Raw genomic sequence first — 22,600 nt, forward strand, 5'->3', positions numbered from 1 at the left:
AGAGGACATCGGTATAGTGTTGGTCAAATACCTCACATCTGTCTTCACCCAAGAGAATGAGGATGAAGATATGGAACTCGGAGAGAGACTGCGAGGTTATTGAGCAAATTGATATAGGGAGTGACAAAGTATTGGAGGTGTTGGCAGGGTTAAAAGTGGACAAATATCCAGGTCCGGATGATTTGTGTCCCAAACTGCTGAGGGAGGCAAGGGAGGAGATCGCAGGGGCTCTGACCCAAATTTTTAATTCCTCTCTGGCCACCGGGGAGGTGCCAGAGGACTGGAGAACAGCTAATGTGGTTCTGCTATTTAAGAAGGGTTGTAGAGATAAGCCAGGGAACTACAGGTCAGTAAGTCTCACGACAGTGGTTGGGAAACTACTGGATAAAATTCTGAAGGAGAGAATCTATCTCCACTTGGAGAGGCAAGGTTTGATCAGGGATAGTCAGCATGGCTTTGTCAGAGGGAGGTCATGCCTAACAAATTCGATTGAATCTTTTGAGGAGGTGACCAGGTGTGTAGATGAGGATAGTGCAGTTGATGTAGTTTATATGGATTTCAGCAAAGCCTTTGACAAGGTCCCACAAGGGAGACTTATAAAGAAGGCAAATGCACATGGGATACAGGGTAATTTGATAAGGTGGATTCAAAATTGGCTTAGTTGTAGGAGACAGAGGGTGATGACAGAAGGCTGCTTTCATGACTGGAAGATAGTGTCCAGTGGTGTACCACAGGGATCTGTACTGGGTTGCCTATTATTCGTCATTTATATAGATGACATAGATGACAATGTGGGGTGTAGGATTAATAAGTTTGCAGATGACAAGGATTGGCCGGGTGGTTAACAGTGAGGTTGAGTTTCTTGGGCTACAGGAAGATATAGACGGGATGGTCAAATGGGCAGATAAGTGGCAGATGAAATTTAATCCTGAAAAGTGAGGTGATACACTTTGGGAGGAGTAATTTGACAAGGAAGTATTCAATGAACGGCATGACATTAGGAAGTTCTGAGAAACAAAGGGACCTTGGCGTGTGTGTCCATAGATCTCTGAAGGAGGAGGGGCATGTTAGTGGGGTGGTGAAAAAGGCATATGGGACAATTGCCTTTATCAATCGAGGCATAGATTACAAAAATAGGGAGATCATGTTGGATTTGTATAGAATCTTGGCGAGGCCGCAGCTGGAGTACTGTGTGAAATTCTGGTCGCCACATTATAGGAAGGATGTGATTGCATTCGAAGGGGTGCAGAGGAGATTCACCAGGATGTTGCCTGGGATGAAACATTTAAGTTACGAAGAGAAGTTGGATAGACATGGGTTGTTTTCGTTGGAGCAGAGAAGACTGAGGGGCGATCTGATCGAGGTGTACAAGGTTATGAGGGGCATGGACAGGGTGGATAGGGAGCAGCTGTTGCCCTTAGTTGAAGGGTCAGTCATGAGGGGACATAAGTTCAAGGTGAGGGGCAGGAGGTTTAGGGGGGATGTGAGGAAAAACTTTTTTACCCAGAGGGTGGTGACAGTCTGGAATGCGCTGCCTGGGAGGGTGGTGGAGACTGGTTACCTCATATCCTTTTAAAAAGTACCTGGATGAGTACTTGGCACGTCATAACATTCAAGGATATGGGCCAAGTGCTGGTAAATGGGATTAGGTAGGTAGGTCAGGTGTTTCTCACGTGTCGGTGCAGACTCAATGGGCTGAAGGGCCTCTTCTGCACTGAGAATCTGTCATTGTACCTCCTCTCTGTCTGTCCTAGGAACCCTCAAAGGCATCAAGAGACATTTCTTCAAGGGGTAGTCCTTGTCACCCAGCAGTCATCCATGCAAGGTATCAGGCCCAGTGAACAAGTCTAACCTGAGAGTTCAAGAGAATGTAAGAGTTGTGGATGCTGTCTGGTACCTAGCACAGAGCTGCATAATTCTCCGATGGTGGTCACATACTTATTCTACATTTACAGAGTGATAGCCTTTCCTGTTTACAAATGTGCAGGGCTGGCCTGCTGGAGCTTTTATGGAAATATATGTGCAATCTATAACTCTCTGAACACTGGGGAAACTTGCCTTGGTCACGAACCCTCTGGCTCATTCAAATTGACTGCGGTGGTCCATGGAGAATGGAATATACTGACCTGCCCTTCAGACCATTGCATCAGTGAAGATCTTTATGCACTGGTGGGCAGCAGGCTGTGTTATTTCAGAGCTCTCCATAAACAGCCTAAAAGGATCCAGTTGCAAAAAAATTCAGTGCCACAGTGATCTTCACAGTGGCTGGCATTGGATGACCACCCATGTCGTTGGAAGCGATGTCCCCAGCCAGCATCTCACATTGAGAAATTACTGTGGCTCTTGACAGCCTGAGTCCCTGAGTCTCCACTGGCACTGTCTCTGACATTTCAAGGTAACTCATTCTCACCCTGTGTATTCGACTGGGAGGACAATGCCTTGTCCCATGCCTCTGTGGTTGCAGCATCCTGCCTTCAGCAGCCCCTTGCTTCTGTGCAGGTCTGGCACACTCATGCACCTGCAGTGCCTCCTGCCGCTGACCATCTGGCCTTCTTCCTCTCTTTCTCAATCTCCTCCTTACTGGAGAATGTGTCTCCCATGGAGACCACTATCCCCCATGGTGATCACAGCACAAAGGCTGCAGGGCAGATGAGGCACTCGGAACACAAGTCTGTACTCAACTTTCAGGACTGAAACACCTATGGATGACATTGGATATACACTTTCTAAGAATAAGTATGCAAATAACTCACATCAGGCTGGACTGTTAAAGTCAAACACTTAACCCAACTGCAGCGTTTAAATCCTCCCTGACATGCAACCAAGGAAAAAATGAGTTTCCTACCTGGTGTTTTTCCCACACTCTGACCGTTTTATTGCATTCAGCTCTTATTATTGCAGTCGATTGGACTGCTAATGAGTTTAAGTACCGGTTAATAGACTATTCGAATGGGTGGGTGGGCTCCCAATTCCTAGGGCCACCTGCTGACCGTATTAGTGCTTTCTGGTGTGATGATGTCGGGAACACAAAGCAACGCCATTGCACCAGATGTTACGTTGCCGTGAGAGCAGAGCTGTCCCATTTTAAGAGTGTATTATTCAGCCCTGGATCTCTCAGCTGTGCCTGTCCAGAGCGACCTCACGTCGGCGCATTAACTGCCTGTCATCTCTGCGGGCGTTCTGGATGACAGCAGCAGCTCCTCCATCCCTCTGCCAGTGACCGTGGCATCTGAGGTTGCAGCGACTGGGGAGATGCCAGCCGTGGCACTGGCTATTCCCTCCCAGGCGGGGCCAGCGCAGGCTCTACTGGCCAGAGGACGACTACCAAGGTCATCAAGACAGCAGAGTCAGCAGGCTGTCTCCAATGCTGGTGCCAGTGAGGGGGGAGCATCCAGACGTAGCACACTCAAACGTAAGTTAAAGGCACCATGAGCACAAGAAGGACAGGTCACGGGTGATTTTATGTTCATTTCTGTTTACTCTATCTATGCTGGTCTGGGATTGAAGACCAGAAATGTTTATGTAAATAATTTGGAATTGTCACAATGAGATAAATTTTGTTTTTGTTGTCATGGTCTGTGTATGCTTCACCTTTTTATCTTATTGCTGCGGGGTACGCCAGTATGTAATGCTGGACGCAAGTGCCTCTGAACTTTATTGTGCAGGCACTGAGTGTTCTTTGTGTTCAAATGAAGGCGTCCTTTCAGACATCTGGGATGGAGAAGGCAGCCCTGGCATATGCTTGAAGCTGATCTTTGGTAGCCTAGCTGAAGGATCGCACAATTTCTCAGTGCAGAAAAGGCCCTTCGGCCCATCGAGTCTGCACCGACATGTGAGAAACACCTGACCTACCTACCTAATCCCATTTACCAGCACTTGGCCCATAGCCTTGAATGTTATGTCATGCCAAGTGCTCATCCAGGTTCTTTTTAAAGGATGTGAGGCAACCCGCCTCCACCACCCTCCCAGGCAGTGCATTCCAGACCATCACCACCCTCTGGGTAAAAAAGTTTTTCCTCACATCCCCCCTAAACCTCCTGTCCTTCACCTTGAACTTATGTTCCCTCGTGACTGACCCTTCAACTAAGGGGAACAGCTGCTCCCTATCCACCCTGTCCATGCCCCTCATATTCTTGTGCACCTCGGTCAGGTCACCCCTCAGTCTTCTCTGCTCCAACGAAAACAACCCAAGTCTATCCAACCTCTCTTCATAACTTAAATGTTTCATCCCAGGCAACATCCTGGTGAATCTCCTCTGCACCCAAGCGTTGGATCAAGGCGTCCCTGAGTCCCTCCCTCCTTGGAGGTTAACGAGGTCTGGCTCCATGCCCTCAGCATTCTCCTCACAGTCCTAGTCTTTGGACTCACTAATAGACTCATCATCTGTGGCCTGTGCAGCTGCATCAAGATCCCCTTCCTCCAGTGAGTCCCCCTTTGCCAGTGCCAGATTGTGGAGAGTGCAGCATGCAACTACGATCAATGATACCTGTTCTGGGCATTGTAGTGCTCCCATTGAATGGCCCAGGCATTGGAAGCGCATCTTGAAAAGACCTATGATCCTCTCTAACACTGCCCTTGTGGAGGCATGTCTCATATTGTAACACTTCTTTGCCTCCGTTCTTGGGTGGCGGAGAGGCATCATGAGCCACCGCTTCAACGGATAGCCCTCGTCACCCAGCAGCCATCCACCTAGTTGGGCTGGAACACTGAAGAGCCTTGGCACCTGGGAGTGTCTCAGGATGTACGCATCATGGGAGCTGCCGGGTACCTTGCACAGACTTGTAGAATCTGCACCCTGTGGTCACACACTATCTGCACATTCATGGAGTGGAATCCCTTCCTGTTGACGAAGGCACCTGGCTGACCTGCTGGCGCCTTGATGGCCACATGTGTGCAGTTGATGGCATCCTGGATGCGGGGGAACCCAGCAATCACTGCAAAGCCTCTGGCTCGCTCAGCCTGGCTGGCCTCGTCCGTATGGTAAAGAATAAAGGTCAGTACCCACCTGAACAAAGCTTCTGACACCAGCTTGACGCAACTATGGACAGCTGATTGGGAGACTCCACAAAGATCCCCCACTGAGCCCTGGAAAGAGCTGGCGGCATAGAGGTTGAGGGCCACTGTGACCTTCAGAGCCACTGCCATGGGGTGTCCACCCACACAGTTGGAGCTGATCTCAGGCCTAATCATCTTACAAATGGAGGTCACTCTCTCCCTTGAGAAGCGGAGCCTCCTTCAGCATTGCACCACGGACATATTGAGGTAGCTACATCGCCACTTGCAAACACTGGCAGCAGGATAGTGGTGTCTTCTGCGGTCCCCTCCACTTGGACTACCTGCTGGCCCTGTGTCCCTTGTGCCTGCGCCTTTCCTCCACAGGTCCCTCCTCTGGAAGCTGCATTGGAATATCTGGCCTCCTCTCCCTTCTGCCCGTCTCTTCCTCCTCAGAGGAGGCGACACCAGCAGAGACCACAATCCCCATTACAAGGGTAAGGGCAGGCTGCCTGATACCTGGGAGGATCCACACGGTCTGAATCCTCCGGGGACCTGGCAGTCAGCAATGAGTCCTTAAATGAGGCCTGAAAATTCTAAGAAAGAAGACCCGAACAGAAATGAAGCTGCCAAGTAGTAATGAGAAACCAGCTGCAAACTATTTCCAAAACTGCTCATTACTCACACTGGTAATGCTGCTGACCTTTTTTATCCCACCCTTGGATGTGGCTTGTTGGCTGGACGCCTGCCCATTTTGCCCATGCGAAGAGCAGGAAATCGCACGGGCAAGTAAAATCAGTCAGTTGGACTGCTAAGGGCCTTAAGTGGCCAGTTAATTAATGGCGGGTGCCGCTCCGACACCTGCACGCTGAGGACGAAATATCGTACAAGTGCGTGATGACATCAGGACACTCACCCGATGTCATCGCACGATATTTTACTCTTGATCGGGTCGGGCGTGCGCCCTTCCGCAGGGTGAAAAATTCTGCCCTTGGAATTGAATAGGGGACCTGTCTGATCTGCATGGTTCTGATACTCCGTGTCCAACTCCGCTTAGCCACCGAGAGAGCCCTCGTCTTATTTTATAAGCCTACAAAAGAACAATAGGATAGGAGAAAAAAAACAAAGGTACATTCAACTTGCGCCATATCTGGTGCATTGGAATATAAACACTCCCACCTAGAGCCATGTAATCTCTTGGAATAGGAAAAAAATAATAGTCCAGGCCAATTTGGGGACACAAAATCAGAAAAATTCCTCTACAACCCCTTAAGTGATCAAAACTTGACCAGGAGATCACTCTGGCTCTAATCAAAGCTGAAAGGTCATACATGGTACTCTCTTTCACAGCCAGAAACATGTTCAACTCTCACTAAAGGAATTTTGGTTAATCAAGTGCAAACATGATGTGATCTAACAAAAACTTAATTTCTATTGGTGTTCACCTAAGAATTCTGGGAGACTGGTGCCCAAGGGCCAGTTTCTGCTGTTTATGAATACAGCTTCCTTATTTTGGTAGACTTGTAAATCCTGCTTCTGTGGGTTGTAGGGTCTGCTTCTGTGGTAAGGTAGCTCAATTTAGAGTGTAGATTCTAAACTAGAGTTTAATCATCCAGAATACGACCTTAAAAAAACTCTAGTAAAAAAGATAATGGGCACTATGAGATGGTTTTACGGATGTTGTACTAATAGCTCCACATTTGGTGTCAGTGGGTCACTGAATGTGTTACAAATGTCAAACCAAGCTCCCCAATGACCTCTTTTTCTAAAGTAGTGATCAGCTGGTGTTGTGTTCATACATCTATTTTCAGTTTTGTGCAGGTGAATCAATGGGTTTTGTTCTGAATGAATGGGCATTACATACTGAGTAAATGGATGTTGCCTGCTGGACCAATGGGGGTGTTGCATGCCAAACCAATGAGTGTTGTGAGCTGGATAAATGGATGTTGCGTGATGGTATATGGGTGTTATGTGCTGTATCAAAAGTTTTGTGTACATGTGGCAAAGAAAGCTTTGCATTGAGCTCTATTATTTCCTGATTTTCATCACCCAACGTTGGCAGCTGTGCCTTCAACTGCCTAGGTGTTAAGTTATGGAATTTCTTCCCTAAATTTTCCCCCTCTCTACCTTTCTCTCTTCCTTTAAAACTCTCCTTAAAACTTACTCCAAAAGCAAATGCTGAAACTCTGAAATAAATACAGAAAATGTTGAAAATACTCAGCAGGTTAGGGTTAGCGTAATACTGCCCCCGAACGCGGCACTTATCATTTTCGCAGGGGTGGGACTGGAGGCAGGCCACGTTTTATGGAGGCAGCCAGCCATTTAAATCAGTAGCTGCCTCTGCTCTAGTTGGATTTTGGTAGCCTAGTAATTGTGAAACCTGAAGTGTGCAAAGTGTTTTGTTGAACAGCCCACAATTATTAGCTGAATTCATCATCTTTCGGGTTCCTACCTGATCTGTTTGCCCTCTCGCATGTCGTAAAGAGAAAAGAAGATATCTGTATCCTCTCCAATGGTGTGGTAGGTAAAGCTCTTCATATTCAGGAAGAGATGGTGGGGAACAGGGATGCGGCATGTGTCACCATGTCGGTGCCTTGTGGTATCTGTCTGTTTCAAAAAGAAGGAAAATGGTTACGTTTCTCAAAAATATAACAGAACAACATTATTGCACACAAATTTGGATATATATTTGAAAAGGAAAATTTTGCAGGGTGTTAGGGAAAAAGCAGAGGAGTGGACTGACTGGATAACTCTTTCAAATAGCCAGCACAGGTAAATGGGCTGAATGGTCCTGTATGATTTTCAAGGAAGCCCAATAATAACATTACCATTTTTGACTTCAAATGTTCTAGTTTATTTTTTACCATGGCCAATCTATCTACACTTCAAATAATAAACTAGACCATTTGTTCTTAAAATGTGTTGACAGCTATTTTCTGGTCAATGGCCATAACAATCACAAGCCCGTCAACAGATGAGCAAATCTCAACAGAGGAAAATTAAAAACCCTAATAAACAACTCCATCAATTCTTCAAATTTCATGCACATATTTATCAATTAATATAACAAAAACACTGAGCAGAATTTAATGGAGGCAATGCAGGTCTCACCAACTGGCGTGAGAGCCACGCATCACCTCCTTTAGGGAAGGCCCGCCATGTTAGATGCCACTCAGCACTTAACTGGTCAGTTGTGGGCCTTTCCCGGGATCAACGGCCCCAGGGACAGAAGTCCACCCACTGAGTTACTGAACAGAAACTAGCAGCTGTATTGAATGGCACCGCCGTCAGGGGGGCAGTGTTTGTTGCCAGTTAAACACCCACCTGAGGCTAGTATTGTCGCTGGATCCCAGACCATAGGTGAATGATGGTGGGAAGGAATTCACAGGGTGGGGGTCATGGGCGAGGTCAGGGGAAAGGGGTCATAAGTAAGGATGCAGGACGGCTCAGTGGGTTTCCCATTCACACTGCTGGGTCCCTAGAGCAGGCACTGAGTGCCTTTGACTGAGAGGGTGGAGGGCAATGGGGTTACCACTGTCAGATTAAATGCCCCCCACGACCAAACTTGCCATGGGGGAGATACTAAATCCTGCCCACTATGTCTAGCATGTACCTGTGTTTCTCATACCCTAGGTATCACACCAATTTTGATTTCACAGCAACTAGTCTTTGCGCATTTAAATAAGTGCGACTTCATTTAGTGGAACACAAAGGCCCAGGCTTTCACCATAATGGAAAGCCTCTCTTTCATGGCGAAAATCCGGGAAATGGCTGGAAATTCGAAGTCCTGAACCTGAACACGGCACTTCCTATTTTTGGGGGCAGTAGTGGGAGTGAAGTCGGGCTGGGGTTCACGCATGCAGTTTTCAGGCTGCTGGCCATTTAAATGGCCAGCTGCCTCCACTGAAGTGGGATTTTGGTAGGCCAGGAGTTTGAAACCCGGAATGTGCAGATTAGATGAGGTAAGAGGAAGTCTGAACTTGGTGGATTTGTTTAGATAGCCAGGGTACCCCTTTTGGAGAGGTAAGGTACTCCTTTGGATCTGGTCCCGGGATACCTCTGGGAAGGTAAGGTACCCTTTGGGATTGTTAAAAGTAAACATAATTGTGTATAAAACGTGCATAAAGTCATTGGGGTATGAGTGGCTTGTGGGTGAATAGAGGGACACGGGTTGGCATAGGGAGAATGAGCGTACATGGAGGGTGGGAAGAGGGGCATGGGTTTGCATAATTGGTATGAGGGGCTATGGGGGTGTGGGATAGGTTGGCATGGATGGGGCATGGAGAGTGTGTGGGGTTGAGGGCTGCTTTTTTGTTTCTTTTTCATTTTATTCTTTTTCATTTAATTCAACACAGTGACGGAGCACAGAGGCAGGCTTTCCGCCCACCCTCCCTCCCATTGCGGGGGCGGCGGGCCCAACTTCCAATCCAGCCCTTACCTGTTCCAGAGTGAAAATCTGACCGAGGGCGTGGGTGGGTGGATGGGGCGCATTTGTAAAGGTCTGGATCACAGAGCATGGAGTTCTCCTGTACCTGTGCACCCAACCTAGGAGTGAAAATCTGGGCCAAATATGCATTATATGCTATAATGCTCCTCTCCTTATATCATCTGACACAATATGATGGGAGCATTTTTCACTCTAGATAACTCAAATCGATGAAGTGTCAGACTTTCTACTTGAGTGTCCAGAGTTCAAGTCCCTGATTGGTCTCTGCTCTGCCAGGCATGCTGAGTATTTCCAGCATTTTCTGTTTTTATTTCTTTTTAAAAATATCAGTGCTAAAAATCATATTCCATTCATACAAGTAAATTTTATAATGGAATTAAACTTCTTGCAAGGTGCTCCCTAAGTGACTCAGTTGGTAAAGTATTTCTATAATTGAGGTACACAGTCCAGAAGTTCAATTCTTGGTCTGCACTGGTGATTGCCAATTTCAGCAGATGTAGCGGTTAGATATGCTGCAAAATGGCCTCAGCAGCACTCAAGTTTGAGTGGAGTGGGAAATCAGCTAAATTTCATGCTCCTGATTCCTAGTTTGAAAGTGCTTATAGGGACATTCAATATGAGGACACGGTCTAGCTCTTATATGACGACGCCACAGCTAAATAGTGTGTCCAGTTTCTAATAAAGATGCCAGAGGATCTCTAGGAATCTATACCCCAGCATAACACAAGGGTTCTGGAGAGGAAGTAACAAATGTAAAAAAAGAAAAGCACTTAGACCAAGGCAGCAGTAGAGATTTAAATATTATCGGTATTAGTACAAATGCATGTCTACTGTGGCCAATTACTGGTCGACCAGTGACACCAATCTGATCTTGAACAAAAAGAATGACCTGTTGTAGAAAACATACTTTTTAAACCGGACTAGTTTTGGTATTTTAGTGTTTCATGATTTCATGCTGAACACTTAGTTTACAAAGGATCAAAAACTGAAGTAATCAAATAGTTTCTATAGAATGTAATTGAAAATCCTTTGGCTGTGTGCTACAAAACTGGGTTTGGACAGATTTCCTATGTGGGTGTAAAATAAAGGGGCTCTAGAAGGAAGGTATAGATGACTGGAATCTTTACTCATATCTACCAACACCACAAAGTAACTCTAGGGATATGTAATGCTTTTATTATTAACATATTTCTACCCTATTCTCTGCTCAAGACACCCTGATACAATTCCATGTGGACCAGTTGCCCTCTGATACCTCACCTAAGTGATCTTTCTTCATAAGTGAGCCTAAATAATTGAGTGTTGTCAGACACCATGGGGTGGGGGTCACCACAGCTGAGCCCAATAAAATTCACTTATGGCACGGACACACACCATCTACAAGGTACAAGTCAGGAGTGTGATGGAATACTCTCCACTGGTCTGGATGAGTGCAGCTCCAACAACACTCAAGAACTCAACACCATCCAGGACAAAGCAGCCCACTTGATTGGCAACCCATCTACTACCTTAAACATTCACTCCCTCCACCACCAACTCACAGTGGCTGCAGTGTGTATCATCTACAAGATGCAATGCAACAATTCACCACAGCTCCTTCGACAGCACCTTCCAAACTCATGCCCTCTACCATGAAGGAGGACAAGGGCAGCAGATGCATGAAAACACCACCACCTGCAAGTTCCCCTCCAAGCCACAAACCATCCTGACTTGGAACTATGTCATCATTCCTTCACTGTGACTGGGTCAAAATCCTGGAACTCCCTCCCTAACAGCACTGTGGGTGTAATGTCACATGGACCACAGCGGTTCAAGAAGGCAGCTCACTGCCACTTTCTCAAGGACAATTAAGGATGGGCAATAAATGCTTGCCTAGCCAGTGACGTCCACATCCCATGAGCGAATAAATAAAAATTCCAGCAGGAATCCCTGGGTAGTGATCATGAGCTAAACAGCTTACTTTTCCCTCATTAGCCCAAAGATGCAGAAGGCAACTCCAGCATTCTGATTATTGCTTCAGCTAAGTATGTTAGCACAGACCAACAAAATCCATCTGGGGCTTCCTAGGCTGTATAGACAGAGCCATACTAGGGGCACATTTATCCACTAAGTCATTGTGACAGTTGGGTGCAAAGCATTTTCAACATTAAGTAATTACCTCTAAACATGTTCCTTATTTTATGTACTTTTAAAGCATTGCCCCAAAATATTTTTGTTGCTTCAGATCAGTCTAGAATTTGGGCAAATATTACAACAATGTTGGAAAGTATTCTGTAGATCTCCACTTAGCTGATATGTCTTTCATTTTTTTTTTACATAGTCTAATGCTTACCTTTCTTTTAAACTTTGTGTTCATCAAGGCAAGGGATGTCAATTTCCTAGTCATTATCGGCATCAAGCACTTACAGGTCAAGTATAGCACTCTTTCTACTTTGCCAGAACCTGAGAAACATTCCACCTACCAACACCATTATAATATTTCTCCATTTCCCATGTCAGCCACTTTCCAGTTGGATTGCCAGTTGGTGCTGAATTAGCAGCAGATCAATATGGGGTGGATTCACACTTAGGTCCCAGTGATACAGTGCGTTAGAATATGGATTCTATCATCCAGACTTTTCTCCCTCACCCCCATGGCTTATCTTTATGGCTTGATGGAGGAGATTTTGTAAGATAATCATTTTAGACGTTCAATTTATAAATGAAAGACAAGAGCTTAACAGTCAAAATGCTATTCTTAAGATACCTTCAGTATTTAATCTCTAATAAAACAATGCATACATTTTAGATTTTTTTTACGATATTAAATTGTCTGCATCAATTTTCTTAAAGTATAATCACCAGTAATAAACATCAGTGATAATCTTAATGGGTTTCCTGTGACATACCTGTGCAGTACTTTGCTGTATGCTGTGTCTACTGGACAAGTGCTGTCAAATTAAAGGAAACATAATTAGTAAAATGCATAATAATTGTAACAATTTCAGATTCTAATCATATTAGATGTGGTCCTTTAAATCTTGGCTGATTCCTGTAACATTGTTGGACTTCATCCAAATTGCTGAACCAGATCCAGATATCTTTCATATACTGTTTAAAAACTGTAGCACAAGAGGGCTGTAGAATTTCAGAGTTTGAATTTCACAATAGGCTTAGAGAAAGAGGCATTATTGAGATAAAGAAATTCCTGGTATTCATACATCATTGATTAAAATGGTGCAGTTATCAAACTAACAGAAGGCAGAACCAGTGCCTTTTCCAAACAGATGTAAAAATATGCTCTTCAAATAGTTAGGTGGCTTCTCCATCTACAATACGTAAATTTACATCAACCTTGACTTCAGGTTTCACTCCAATTGGTTTTGCGCCTTCCAACCTCAGAGAGGAGCATTTGATTGGTAGCCTTCCTTTTCCTTTAAATTGTTCCACACACACAAATCTGTACCGAGGAGCAGATCGCACAATGAGAACAATTGCAGATGAGCAATATTTGCTCCAATGTCACAAACAAGACAATAAAAGAATCCCTTAAGTGAGATCTTGCATTTGCATACTTGTTACGAACGTAATTCACCATTCTGCACACAGGCCTTCCTTGATGTCAATTGGCTGTAGGTGACTTTCTCTGATGTCTGGAGCAGTTCTATATATGTCAAAAACAGACTGTAACTTATATTAGTTACAAAAAATGACAGACCCAACACCAATTGTTAGTAGAGGAAGATAGCGAAATCCCCTTTTAGGTGGTTCTCAGTGCCTCTGAAAACATGTAGTCTGCTTCATTCATGTTACAGCATTGCCTTGAATGCAAGGTTGCTATATAATTGGGGGATAAAATCAATGTATCCTTTCTGCCTCCCTATAGACTATTTCCAGACTGAACATTTGGAAGAAGTTCCAATCGGGGGGAACACACAACTGTTTTGCATAATTTCAGTTGATCTTTCAAGCTGCACTTACATATGTTTGATACAGGAGATGAATATTAACCTGCTTGAGTGGTTACAAATCCTCCTAAAGGAGATCTTATGCTTTGAAGAGGCATATCAGGATGCATCATGGGATTACCCAGGCTTGGCCAAGTTGAGGATATATGTTTTAAAAGTGCTTGCAGTAAAAAAAAAGCTAAAATGAATATGACCTTCTGGCCAGGCCAGGAAGTTGATGAATGGTCCATGAGTTATACTGTAAGAAACTGATAGCTTGACCTCAGGTTCAAGATGTGCAGAATGGTAGGCACTGCAATGAACTATCAGGATAGATAAGCCAAGTACATGTTTTGGAACATCGTTTGTGCGAAGGGTCAAGTCATTCTGTGATTGTTTAACAAATTCCTGCAGAACTATGGATGAACAACTCATTTGTAATTAAGGATGTAATAATTGGACATAGGAGATAAGAACACTGAGTTAATAATAAGTTACCTTAAAAGATGGTATATATAACTGACAGAAACAGTGTAACTTCAAATTGCCTTTTAGAGTATTCTGAAAGAGCATTTCCCATGTGTTCACACTTGTACTAAACAAAGAACTACTGCTGAATCTACCTACAGTCGATTCTGTGTTCAGTGTCTTTTAGATACACCACAACAGCTTCAATATTTCATACATTCAATTACTCACTTTGATGGTTCTCTTTCAAGATCAACTGTCACAAGTAAGGCTCTTCATACGTATGTGATTTACTACATTACTTCAGTAATTTAGTATGGTGTAGAATACATGAGTAGATAAAATCTCCACACACATCACAGTACTTCCACCTCCTCACGATGTATGTAAAGCATGGGTAAACGTGGTTTGATTACTTGTGACAATGGTAGTTAGTTGGTGCCTTCACCTAGATACCTTTCATAAGGTTAGTCTACTTGCTTGGCCAGGCTTTCTTCTATTTAACTTTGGTGAGAGTCAATGCAGGGGTGTAAGGTGGATGGACATCCGATTAGAGGGATTCAAACAGGGAGTTACAAGAGAGATCTCTGTTAGCATCTAATACACAAGATAAAACACAAATATTTGGTGGGTCCTGAAGAATAGACTTATCAAAATTCAAATGAACACAATAAGGGCTTACTAAATGGAAGCCAAAACTAACACCAATAACAGAGCAGCTTTCCATTAAAAAATTTACACACATGCTTGAAGAAGTTCAAACAATGGTGCATTAACTTGTGAAGAGCTAATTCAAAGTCCCAGTTGAGAATCTGTGAAGGACTAAGTGGGCATATCAATCATAAACCAAAGTCGAACAGATGTCAGATGTACTGTAAAATATGAGACACAAGGCCAATCGATTCAGTAGCACACTATTTCACAAACGGTTTATGTTTTTTTGGGAAAGCTCCTCAGCGGATGTCTTGCATGAATGAATCAAGTTATTTACCACTGGGAATGGAAGGGCTAATCCCAAAGGGTTATACAGTAACAATTACCAGCATTTATATAGAAGTCTTAGCATAATAAATTGCCTGAGTTGCTTCACAGAGGTATGAAAAAAATATATGTCAAGTCAAAATAGGTTTGCTATGACATTACTTTGTCCAGCCTTTGTCTCCTCACTTCAGGAAGGACATTATTTGCAGAGAAAAACAACAAGGATGATCCCTATCTTGGGACACTGAACTATGAAGAGAGACTTGATGCCTTGGGTTTTTAGTCGCCGGACAGCCAGAGACTTAAGTATTTATTATTAAAGGCAGGAACATGATAATAGTCAGAGAAATTGAAACAATAAGGACAGCTGGAACTAGGAACAATCCAAAGAAATTGAGGGAACGGGTAGATTGGATGTCTGGAAGATTTTCTTTGCTAGCAAGTGGCCAACCTCTGGGGGTAGCAATTACACAACCATTAGCCCCTTCACCTTAATAAAAAGTTGCAAGGCACTTCACCTTACCAAAACTCCTTCAACAGCACCTTCCAAACCCACGACCTCTACTACCCAGAAGGACAAGTGCAGCAAATGGCAGCATTCTGAATAGCTGCCATCTGAAAGTATAAAAAGAGAAAAAACAAAACTAGTGAGAAAAAGAAAACAAAATGGAAGCAGAGGCTACAGTCTGAAATTGTTGACTCAAAACAAAGTCCAGGCCATCTTAACTGATTGGGAAAGAGGGGCTCTGTGTTGAAGATGGGGGCATTGATTAAGCAGGTTCAGCTGAAGTGACTCCACAAATAGGACCTAAAACACTCAAAACAATCCTCCACCTACCAACCCTTTTGCCTTGCACCATCCTCCATTTTACCATTTAATCAATCCTACCTTCTGTACTACAAAGCACCTTCCATGTTGTTCTTTCCTCCCCTCCCCCCTTTCTCTGCCTCTGAACTTGCTTAAAAATTGGTACATCTCTAACTTTTTCCAGTTCTGAATAAAGATAATTAAATTGGAATGTTAACTCTGATTTTCTCTCCACAAGTGCTGCCTGATTGGCTATTTCCAGGATTTTATGTTTTTTTTTAATTTCAGAAAAAAACTTCTCTTTGGTTGTTCAGGACAACACTGATAAGAATACTATCTCCTCCTTGGGTTGTAATTTTATATGTATATATCCAAATATATTTCAAAGCTTTTGGAATGTATTGAGTAACTGATGCATTGGTGTGATGGCAGACCTTAGACATGAAGCTCTAATAAGCTCATTATCCAGACATACATGCATGTTGAGGTGTTCCATCCAGAGATGTGCTTCAACCAGGCACTTCCTTAATAGCCTGTTTGTCAAGGTGTGAGTAAGAGGAGCTCAACCCATCAAGTCACTGGAATTATGTGGTGCCAGTATTTCCTTTGCAACAACCTGACGCCAATGTATGCTCAATACTTGTATGTGATAGACAATTTTGTTCCTTGAAAATAAATCTGAGGGATTTCCAGTAGTGTTCTCTTATGACAATATGCAATTATGCATCTTTTGGGTCTAAGAAAGATATCAGTCGCTTAGCCAAATTGTCTGGGCAATATTTACAGCTTTTTAAACTATCCCGGAAGAATATAAGCAATTAATACCAGGTACTTCAGATGTATTATGATGACAGGGTCTTTAGGGTCTTCATTAGGGTCTCTGCTGAGGTACCAACTGAGGGCAGTCACATGTTACTTCCTTGGAGGATGTGGTTTAAGTTCAATTTTGAGTGCTGCTGATTTTTTTTTATGATCCTTTGGCATTAGGGTGCAGAAGTGATTCTTAGTATTGGGTGTTGCACAACAACAGTGAGTCTCTGACATCAACTGAAGACACTGAACTGGATTTTTGTCTTCAGTTCAGGAACCATTTCCCAAAATTACATTCCTGGCTCATAAAAGGCAGCCGCATTCATCTGATATTTTGGTCTCTGGGAATTGCATGTGGGCTGCAGCCTCTTGCAGCAGGCCTAAGGCGGCAATGGAGGCAGGTGATTGGCAAGGCTGGCAGATCAGAAGGCCTGGCAAATGTATCAACATAAGCAGTCCGAACAGATGGCCAGGCATCTGTTTTGCCAAATGGCCTATGAATACTTGGCTGAGCTCCAAGATTGACTAATGCATTCATCCCTGTGGAGGGTTGTTTCCACAGAGTGAAGGATAGTGCTAGATGTGTTAGTTTTATGAGCTTGTAATAACTTTATCTTTCTTTGAAGTAGTTTTTCAATGCCTCTTTGTTTATTTGGATAAAATTAGGAGATGGTAAGTGGATTAAAGATTTATTTAATAGGACTTTCACTCCATGTGTTTGACATTTTATAAGAATGTGAGGGGGGAAATTTTTAAGGGGATTTTTGAAGGGCTGCTTTTTTATTTCAAGAGCATTTCAAAGTCTTGCCAGTATTATTGTATCTTTCATTGCTATTGTACCTGGTACAGACTGGAAGAGTGCCTCAAAGGCTCAGCAGATGTCAGGACATTAAATCAATGTGAAAATAAAATCACAGTGTCCCCTACATACATTCATATCTGATTATCCATGTAGCAGAATGGAAAAGAGGACTTTATCCACTGGATAATGTACTCTAATGCATCTGACCCCCAACACAGTGCTGATCAATTTAATGGTCTCTTACCTTTTAAGGATAGAGCCCTTTGATAAATCACTACATTGAAACATGCTTAATGTAATGGTTATGATAGTTGCAATTAGCAACAGCTTAACCTATCTGACTCCACAGCAATTTCCAACATACTGACTTCATGTGTCCAACTTTATTACAATGAAAAGATCTCAATTTTTGAGTGTCACTTCTACCCTCAGCGCCCTCCTTTTTATTTTGAAAAAAAAACTTCCTGGGAATTTCCACTTACTCCTCTTCCCTGACTACCCTCCTTCCCTTCACCTTCCCACTTTCAATCCTTTTCTGATTTAAAAGTGACAAAAAAGGTTTAGCTCTATGAACTAACTCATAATCATCAGCTATCTCTGCTGCTTATCTTGCCATTTGAACCCTCTGTTCCTCCACATGAGTTCTCACTACCGAAGGAATTGAATCTTTAAATTCTTCCAAAAGAATTACTTCTTTATCATCTTTATCTTTAATGCCCATATTCACCAGTCAAAATTACTTCATTTTACTCAAACTCAATATAACTTTGCCCAGGCTGTTTTCTCATATTCCTAAATGTCTGTCTGTATGCCTCAGGAACCAACACATATGCACTCAAAATAGCCTTTTTTTACCACATCATAGTTCACCGACATTCCTTCTGATAATGAAGCATGAACCTCATGTGCTCTACCCACCAACCTGGATTGTAACAACAATGTCTAATGTTCCTGTGGCCATTTCATCTGTTTAGCTATCTTCTCAAATTAAATAAAGAATGCTTCAACATCTCTTTCTTCAAATATTGTAAGGATTGTACAAACTTAAACATCTCCCCACTTGATTTTAAGTTAAAGGTTTTTTCATTACCTGAACTTTCCTCAGAATCTGAGATCTCTTTTTTAACTCCCAGCCTTTTCACTTGGTATTCCCTTTCTTGTTCCTTCTCTCTTTCCCTTGCCTCTCTTTTTTTTATCCTTCTCTCTTGCCTGGAATTCCAGTTCTAGCCTCCTTTCTTTCTCCTGCCTTTCTGCTTGCTCCCTTTGAAATGCCCTTTCTTTTTCTGCTCTTTATTTTTCTGATGCATATAGTTCCAATGTTTTCATTTCATTTGCTTCTTCATTTCTAACTGAAGTCTCAGTACCTCCAGCTGTGACTCACTAGTATCAGGTAACACTTCCAACTTTAAATGATGTGCTATACCTTCAATTGTGTCTGCTTTCTTTGCCCCACAGATAATCCCAATTGTAACTTCTCTGCCAATTACTTTAACTTAACTTTATTTACCTTTTATAAACCAGCCAAAGTTATAACTTCAACTCCCAGACAAGTATTAAAAACTGCCAAAGCAATATTGCAGTCTCACCACTTAAAATCCCTCACACCAACTTCTCGTACTTGTAATCCTAAGGTTCACCAACGCCAATCTAGGAATCTCAAATATTCCCAGACGAGCTCTCAATTTCTGCTACGGCAGGCGGATGGTAAATGCCAAGCTGCCAAAACCCCAGAGGGAAATTTGAAGCAGCTGCCACAATTATTGCAATTTGTACTTATTTTGAGATGCAGGCTTTGAATTCAGTAAAAAGGCCACCAAGACTCACAGGTTTCTTACAAAACTAAATTAAATCTTTATTAATAGAAGAAATTATTTTAAGCACATACATAAATCTATAAATTACTACTGTGATAACTTCTAAATCCCCTAATTTATCTAAACCTCAGTTACACCACCGTTAAGGCAACAGTGAGACACATAGATTTTAAAAGACCCAGGCAAAGTAACACACAATGCCTTGAACAGTCGAATTCAAAGTGAGTTTTTCTCCACTTCGGTTCCTTGTAGACAGCAGCTTGATGCTTAGATGCTGGAGGTTTATCACACTTGTGTTAGCTCTTAGAATGTCTGCCCTTACACACAGTCTTCTCTCCTTAATACATTTTTTCCCCTTTGATGCAAATTCCCATTGTTTGACTATGTCTTTGGACTTTTACCTCTGTAATAATAAAAATCCATCAAAGTACCAATTTTACCAGTAATCTTTGAGAAAAATAAACACACTGTTTCTTAACTTCTCCTGGCTAGGTGTAACATTTCGCCCCCCTCCTTTGATTTCAATCTAGTCTGGTTTATTTAAAAATGCAAATGCTCCCTTTACACCTTACATTCTAAAGCTTCCCCCATGTTTACCTACTTAACATTTCAAATCTAGCTTATCTTCTGATACATCAAAGTCTTCAGGCCAGCTGCCTTTAATTCAATTAAGTCCTCCCCCCACTCACACACTCATAGACACAGACCCCACTATTATTTTACTTTACAATAAATTCCAATGGCATTATAAAAATTATATCTTCCTGACAGCATTACTACTCTTATTTACTTTTGTCTCCTTGACTTGTTTTCTAGATGGTTTTCAACTGAGCAGAGGTGTTAATGCACAACTTAAGCAGCATCATTTTTATTTCTCTTGTATACTTGTTCTACTGTGATATTTTCTGTAAGTTCATTGGCTGGCGTTGGCTGGGTAATCTTAGACTCCTTGGAAATCTGGAAATGAAATGCAAAAAACCCTAAACAGGCTAAATTAAACAGCAGAATGATTACCTAAATCTATCTAAATTTATCCTATGAAGAGACAGGAGATTTTGTCCAAGATCTTTTGGTTACAAGGAGTTTGATGTGAAAAACAAAGACACTTCAGCTAGTGATAAAACAAGCTGTTCCACGGTTCCAAGGACATTAAATGACTGAGAGTAGAAGGCTACATGCGGAATTACCTATTAACAATGTCATGATAGCAGTTTATATGGATTATTAAACACATGGCTACCCCAACACTATCAAGCTCAGTTATTCTTACAGTTGCCCAGAATGCAGAACAAAGAAATCACATTATAAAAATAATCTACACAGGAAAATGTTACACTGAAACTGAAAAAAAAGGAGCAAAAGGCCCAGTGGCAGAGGTGTGGGTAAGGCTCAGCAGCGGAGCTGTGGAAAAGGCTCGGTAGCAGAGGCGTCAAAAAGACTCAGTAGCAGAGGTGTGGGAAAGGCTCAGTTATATTAAGTTTGGTGTGAGAAACAAAGAACCTTTAGCTAGTGATAAAACAAGCTGTGATAATGATACAGTTCCAGGGTTATTAAATGACAGAGTAGAAGGCTACATGCGGAATTACCTATTAACAATGTCATGACAACAGTTTATATGGATTATTAAACACATGGCTTCCCCAGAGACTATCAAACTCAGTTAATCTTATTGGGGAGGTGTGGAACAGGCTCGGTAGCAGAGGCGTGGAAAAGGCTCAGAGCAGAGGCATAGGAAAGGCTTGGTAGCGGAGGTATAGAAGAGGCTCGGTAGCAGAGGCATGGAAAAGGCTTGGTAACGGATGTGTGGAAAAGGCTGTCATGAAAATATAATAACTTTCATAATATTATTGTAATTTATTGTAGAAGTGGGTTAATAGTGGGGTTTGGATTAGTTTCCCTGTGTGTATGTGTACGCATGTGTGGGATTTAATTGAATTGGAGACAGCTGGTCTGGAAGCTTCGAGTTATCTACAAGAAGCTAGGTTTGAAATGCTAAATATGTAAACATGGCTGAAGTTTTAGAATGTGAGGTGTGAGGAAAATTTTCATTTTTAGATAAATTAGAGAAGTTTGAATTTCAGAGAGATGGTAAGATGTTACACCTAGCCAGAAGAAGCTAAGCCAAACAGTGTGTTTATTTTTCCCAAAGGTTACTGATAAAATTAGTACTATGTAAGATTTATATTATGAGAAAAGTAAAGTTTCAAAAACATATGAGAACATTGGAATTTACATTAAAAAGGGAGAAACATGTGACCTGCTCTTGTAGTCACAGTATTTATATGGCTAGTCCAGTTCAGTTTCTGGTCAATGGTAACCCCCAGGATGTTGATAGTGGGGGATTCAATGATGGTAATGCCATTGATCATCAAGGGGAGATGGTTGAATTCTCTTTTGTTGGAGACGGTCATTGCCTGGTACTTGTGTGGCTCGAATGTTACTTGCCACTTATCAGCTCAAGCTTGGGTATTGTCCAGGTCTTGCTGCATTTGGATATGGACTGCTTCAGTATCTGAGGAGTCGCGAATGGTGTTGAACATTGTGCAATCATCAGCGAACATCCCCACTTCTGACCTTATGATAGAAGGAAGGTCATTATGAAGCAGCTGAAGATAGTTGGGCCCAGGACACAACCCTGAGGAACTCCTGCAGTGATGTCCTGGAGCTAAGATGACTGACCTCCAACAACCACAACCATCTTCCTTTGTGCTAGGTATGACTCCAACCAGCGGAGAGTTTTTCCCCTGATTCCCATTGACTTCAGTTTTGCTTGGGCTCCTTGATGCCACACTCGATGAAACACTGCCTTGATGTCAAGGGCAGTCACTGTCACCTCACTTCGGGAGTTCAGCTCGTTTGTCCATGTTTGAACCAAGACTGTAATGAGGTCAGGAGCTGAGTGGCCTTGGCGGAACCCAAACAGGGCATCAGTGAGCATGTTATTGCTAAGCAAGTGCTGCTTGATAGCACTGTTGATGACCCCTTCCATTACTTTACTGATGGTCGAGAGTAGACTGATGGGGCAGTTATTGGCTGGGTTGGATTTGTCCTGCTTTTTGTGTACAGGACATACCTGGGCAATTTTCCACATAGCCCGGTAGATACCAGTGTTGCAGCTGTGCTGGAACAGCTTGGCTAGGGGCACGGCAAGTTCTGGAGCACAAGTCTTCAGTACTATTGCCAGAATATTCCCCCCATCACCAAAACCTATTACATCTCTCATATTTCTTTGTTCTGATGAAAGGTTATCAACCTGAAATGTAACTTTATTTCTCTCTCCACAGATGGTGCCTGGCCTGCTTCAAGTTTCCAGCATTTTCTGTTTCTATATCAGATTTCCAGCATCCACAGTATTTTGCTAATTTATTTCAACTAGTCAGGAGTTAAAATTGGAGCAGCGGTAAGTCTGGACTCGATTTTATGTGCTCCCACCAGGCGTGTTTTTGGTGTGAGGGTATGTAAAATAGGGAAGGTGCCCAGCCCACCATCTTCCCACCCACTCCCAAGCTCACCCCCAGAACACAGTAGGTGGGCGAGCACCAAAACTGCCAT

At 42.8% G+C, this 22,600-nt stretch overlaps 1 protein-coding gene across 1 annotated transcript in view; it reads right to left on the bottom strand.

Annotated features, from left to right (window-relative positions):
• dock3 (dedicator of cytokinesis 3) overlaps positions 1-22,600 on the bottom strand; it is a 1,472,428-nt gene that overhangs the window by 693,870 nt on the left and 755,958 nt on the right. Inside the window, exons 8-9 of the mRNA XM_078543841.1 lie at positions 12,328-12,369; positions 7,445-7,599 (exon numbers count right to left, since the gene is read on the bottom strand). Of these exons, the coding sequence (XP_078399967.1) occupies positions 7,445-7,599; positions 12,328-12,369 (197 nt within the window). The remainder of the gene's footprint in view (positions 1-7,444; positions 7,600-12,327; positions 12,370-22,600) is intronic.

The sequence above is a fragment of the Cetorhinus maximus genome, chromosome 6 (genome assembly GCF_964194155.1).
Source record: "Cetorhinus maximus chromosome 6, sCetMax3.hap1.1, whole genome shotgun sequence".
Classification (NCBI taxonomy): Eukaryota; Metazoa; Chordata; class Chondrichthyes; order Lamniformes; family Cetorhinidae; genus Cetorhinus; species Cetorhinus maximus.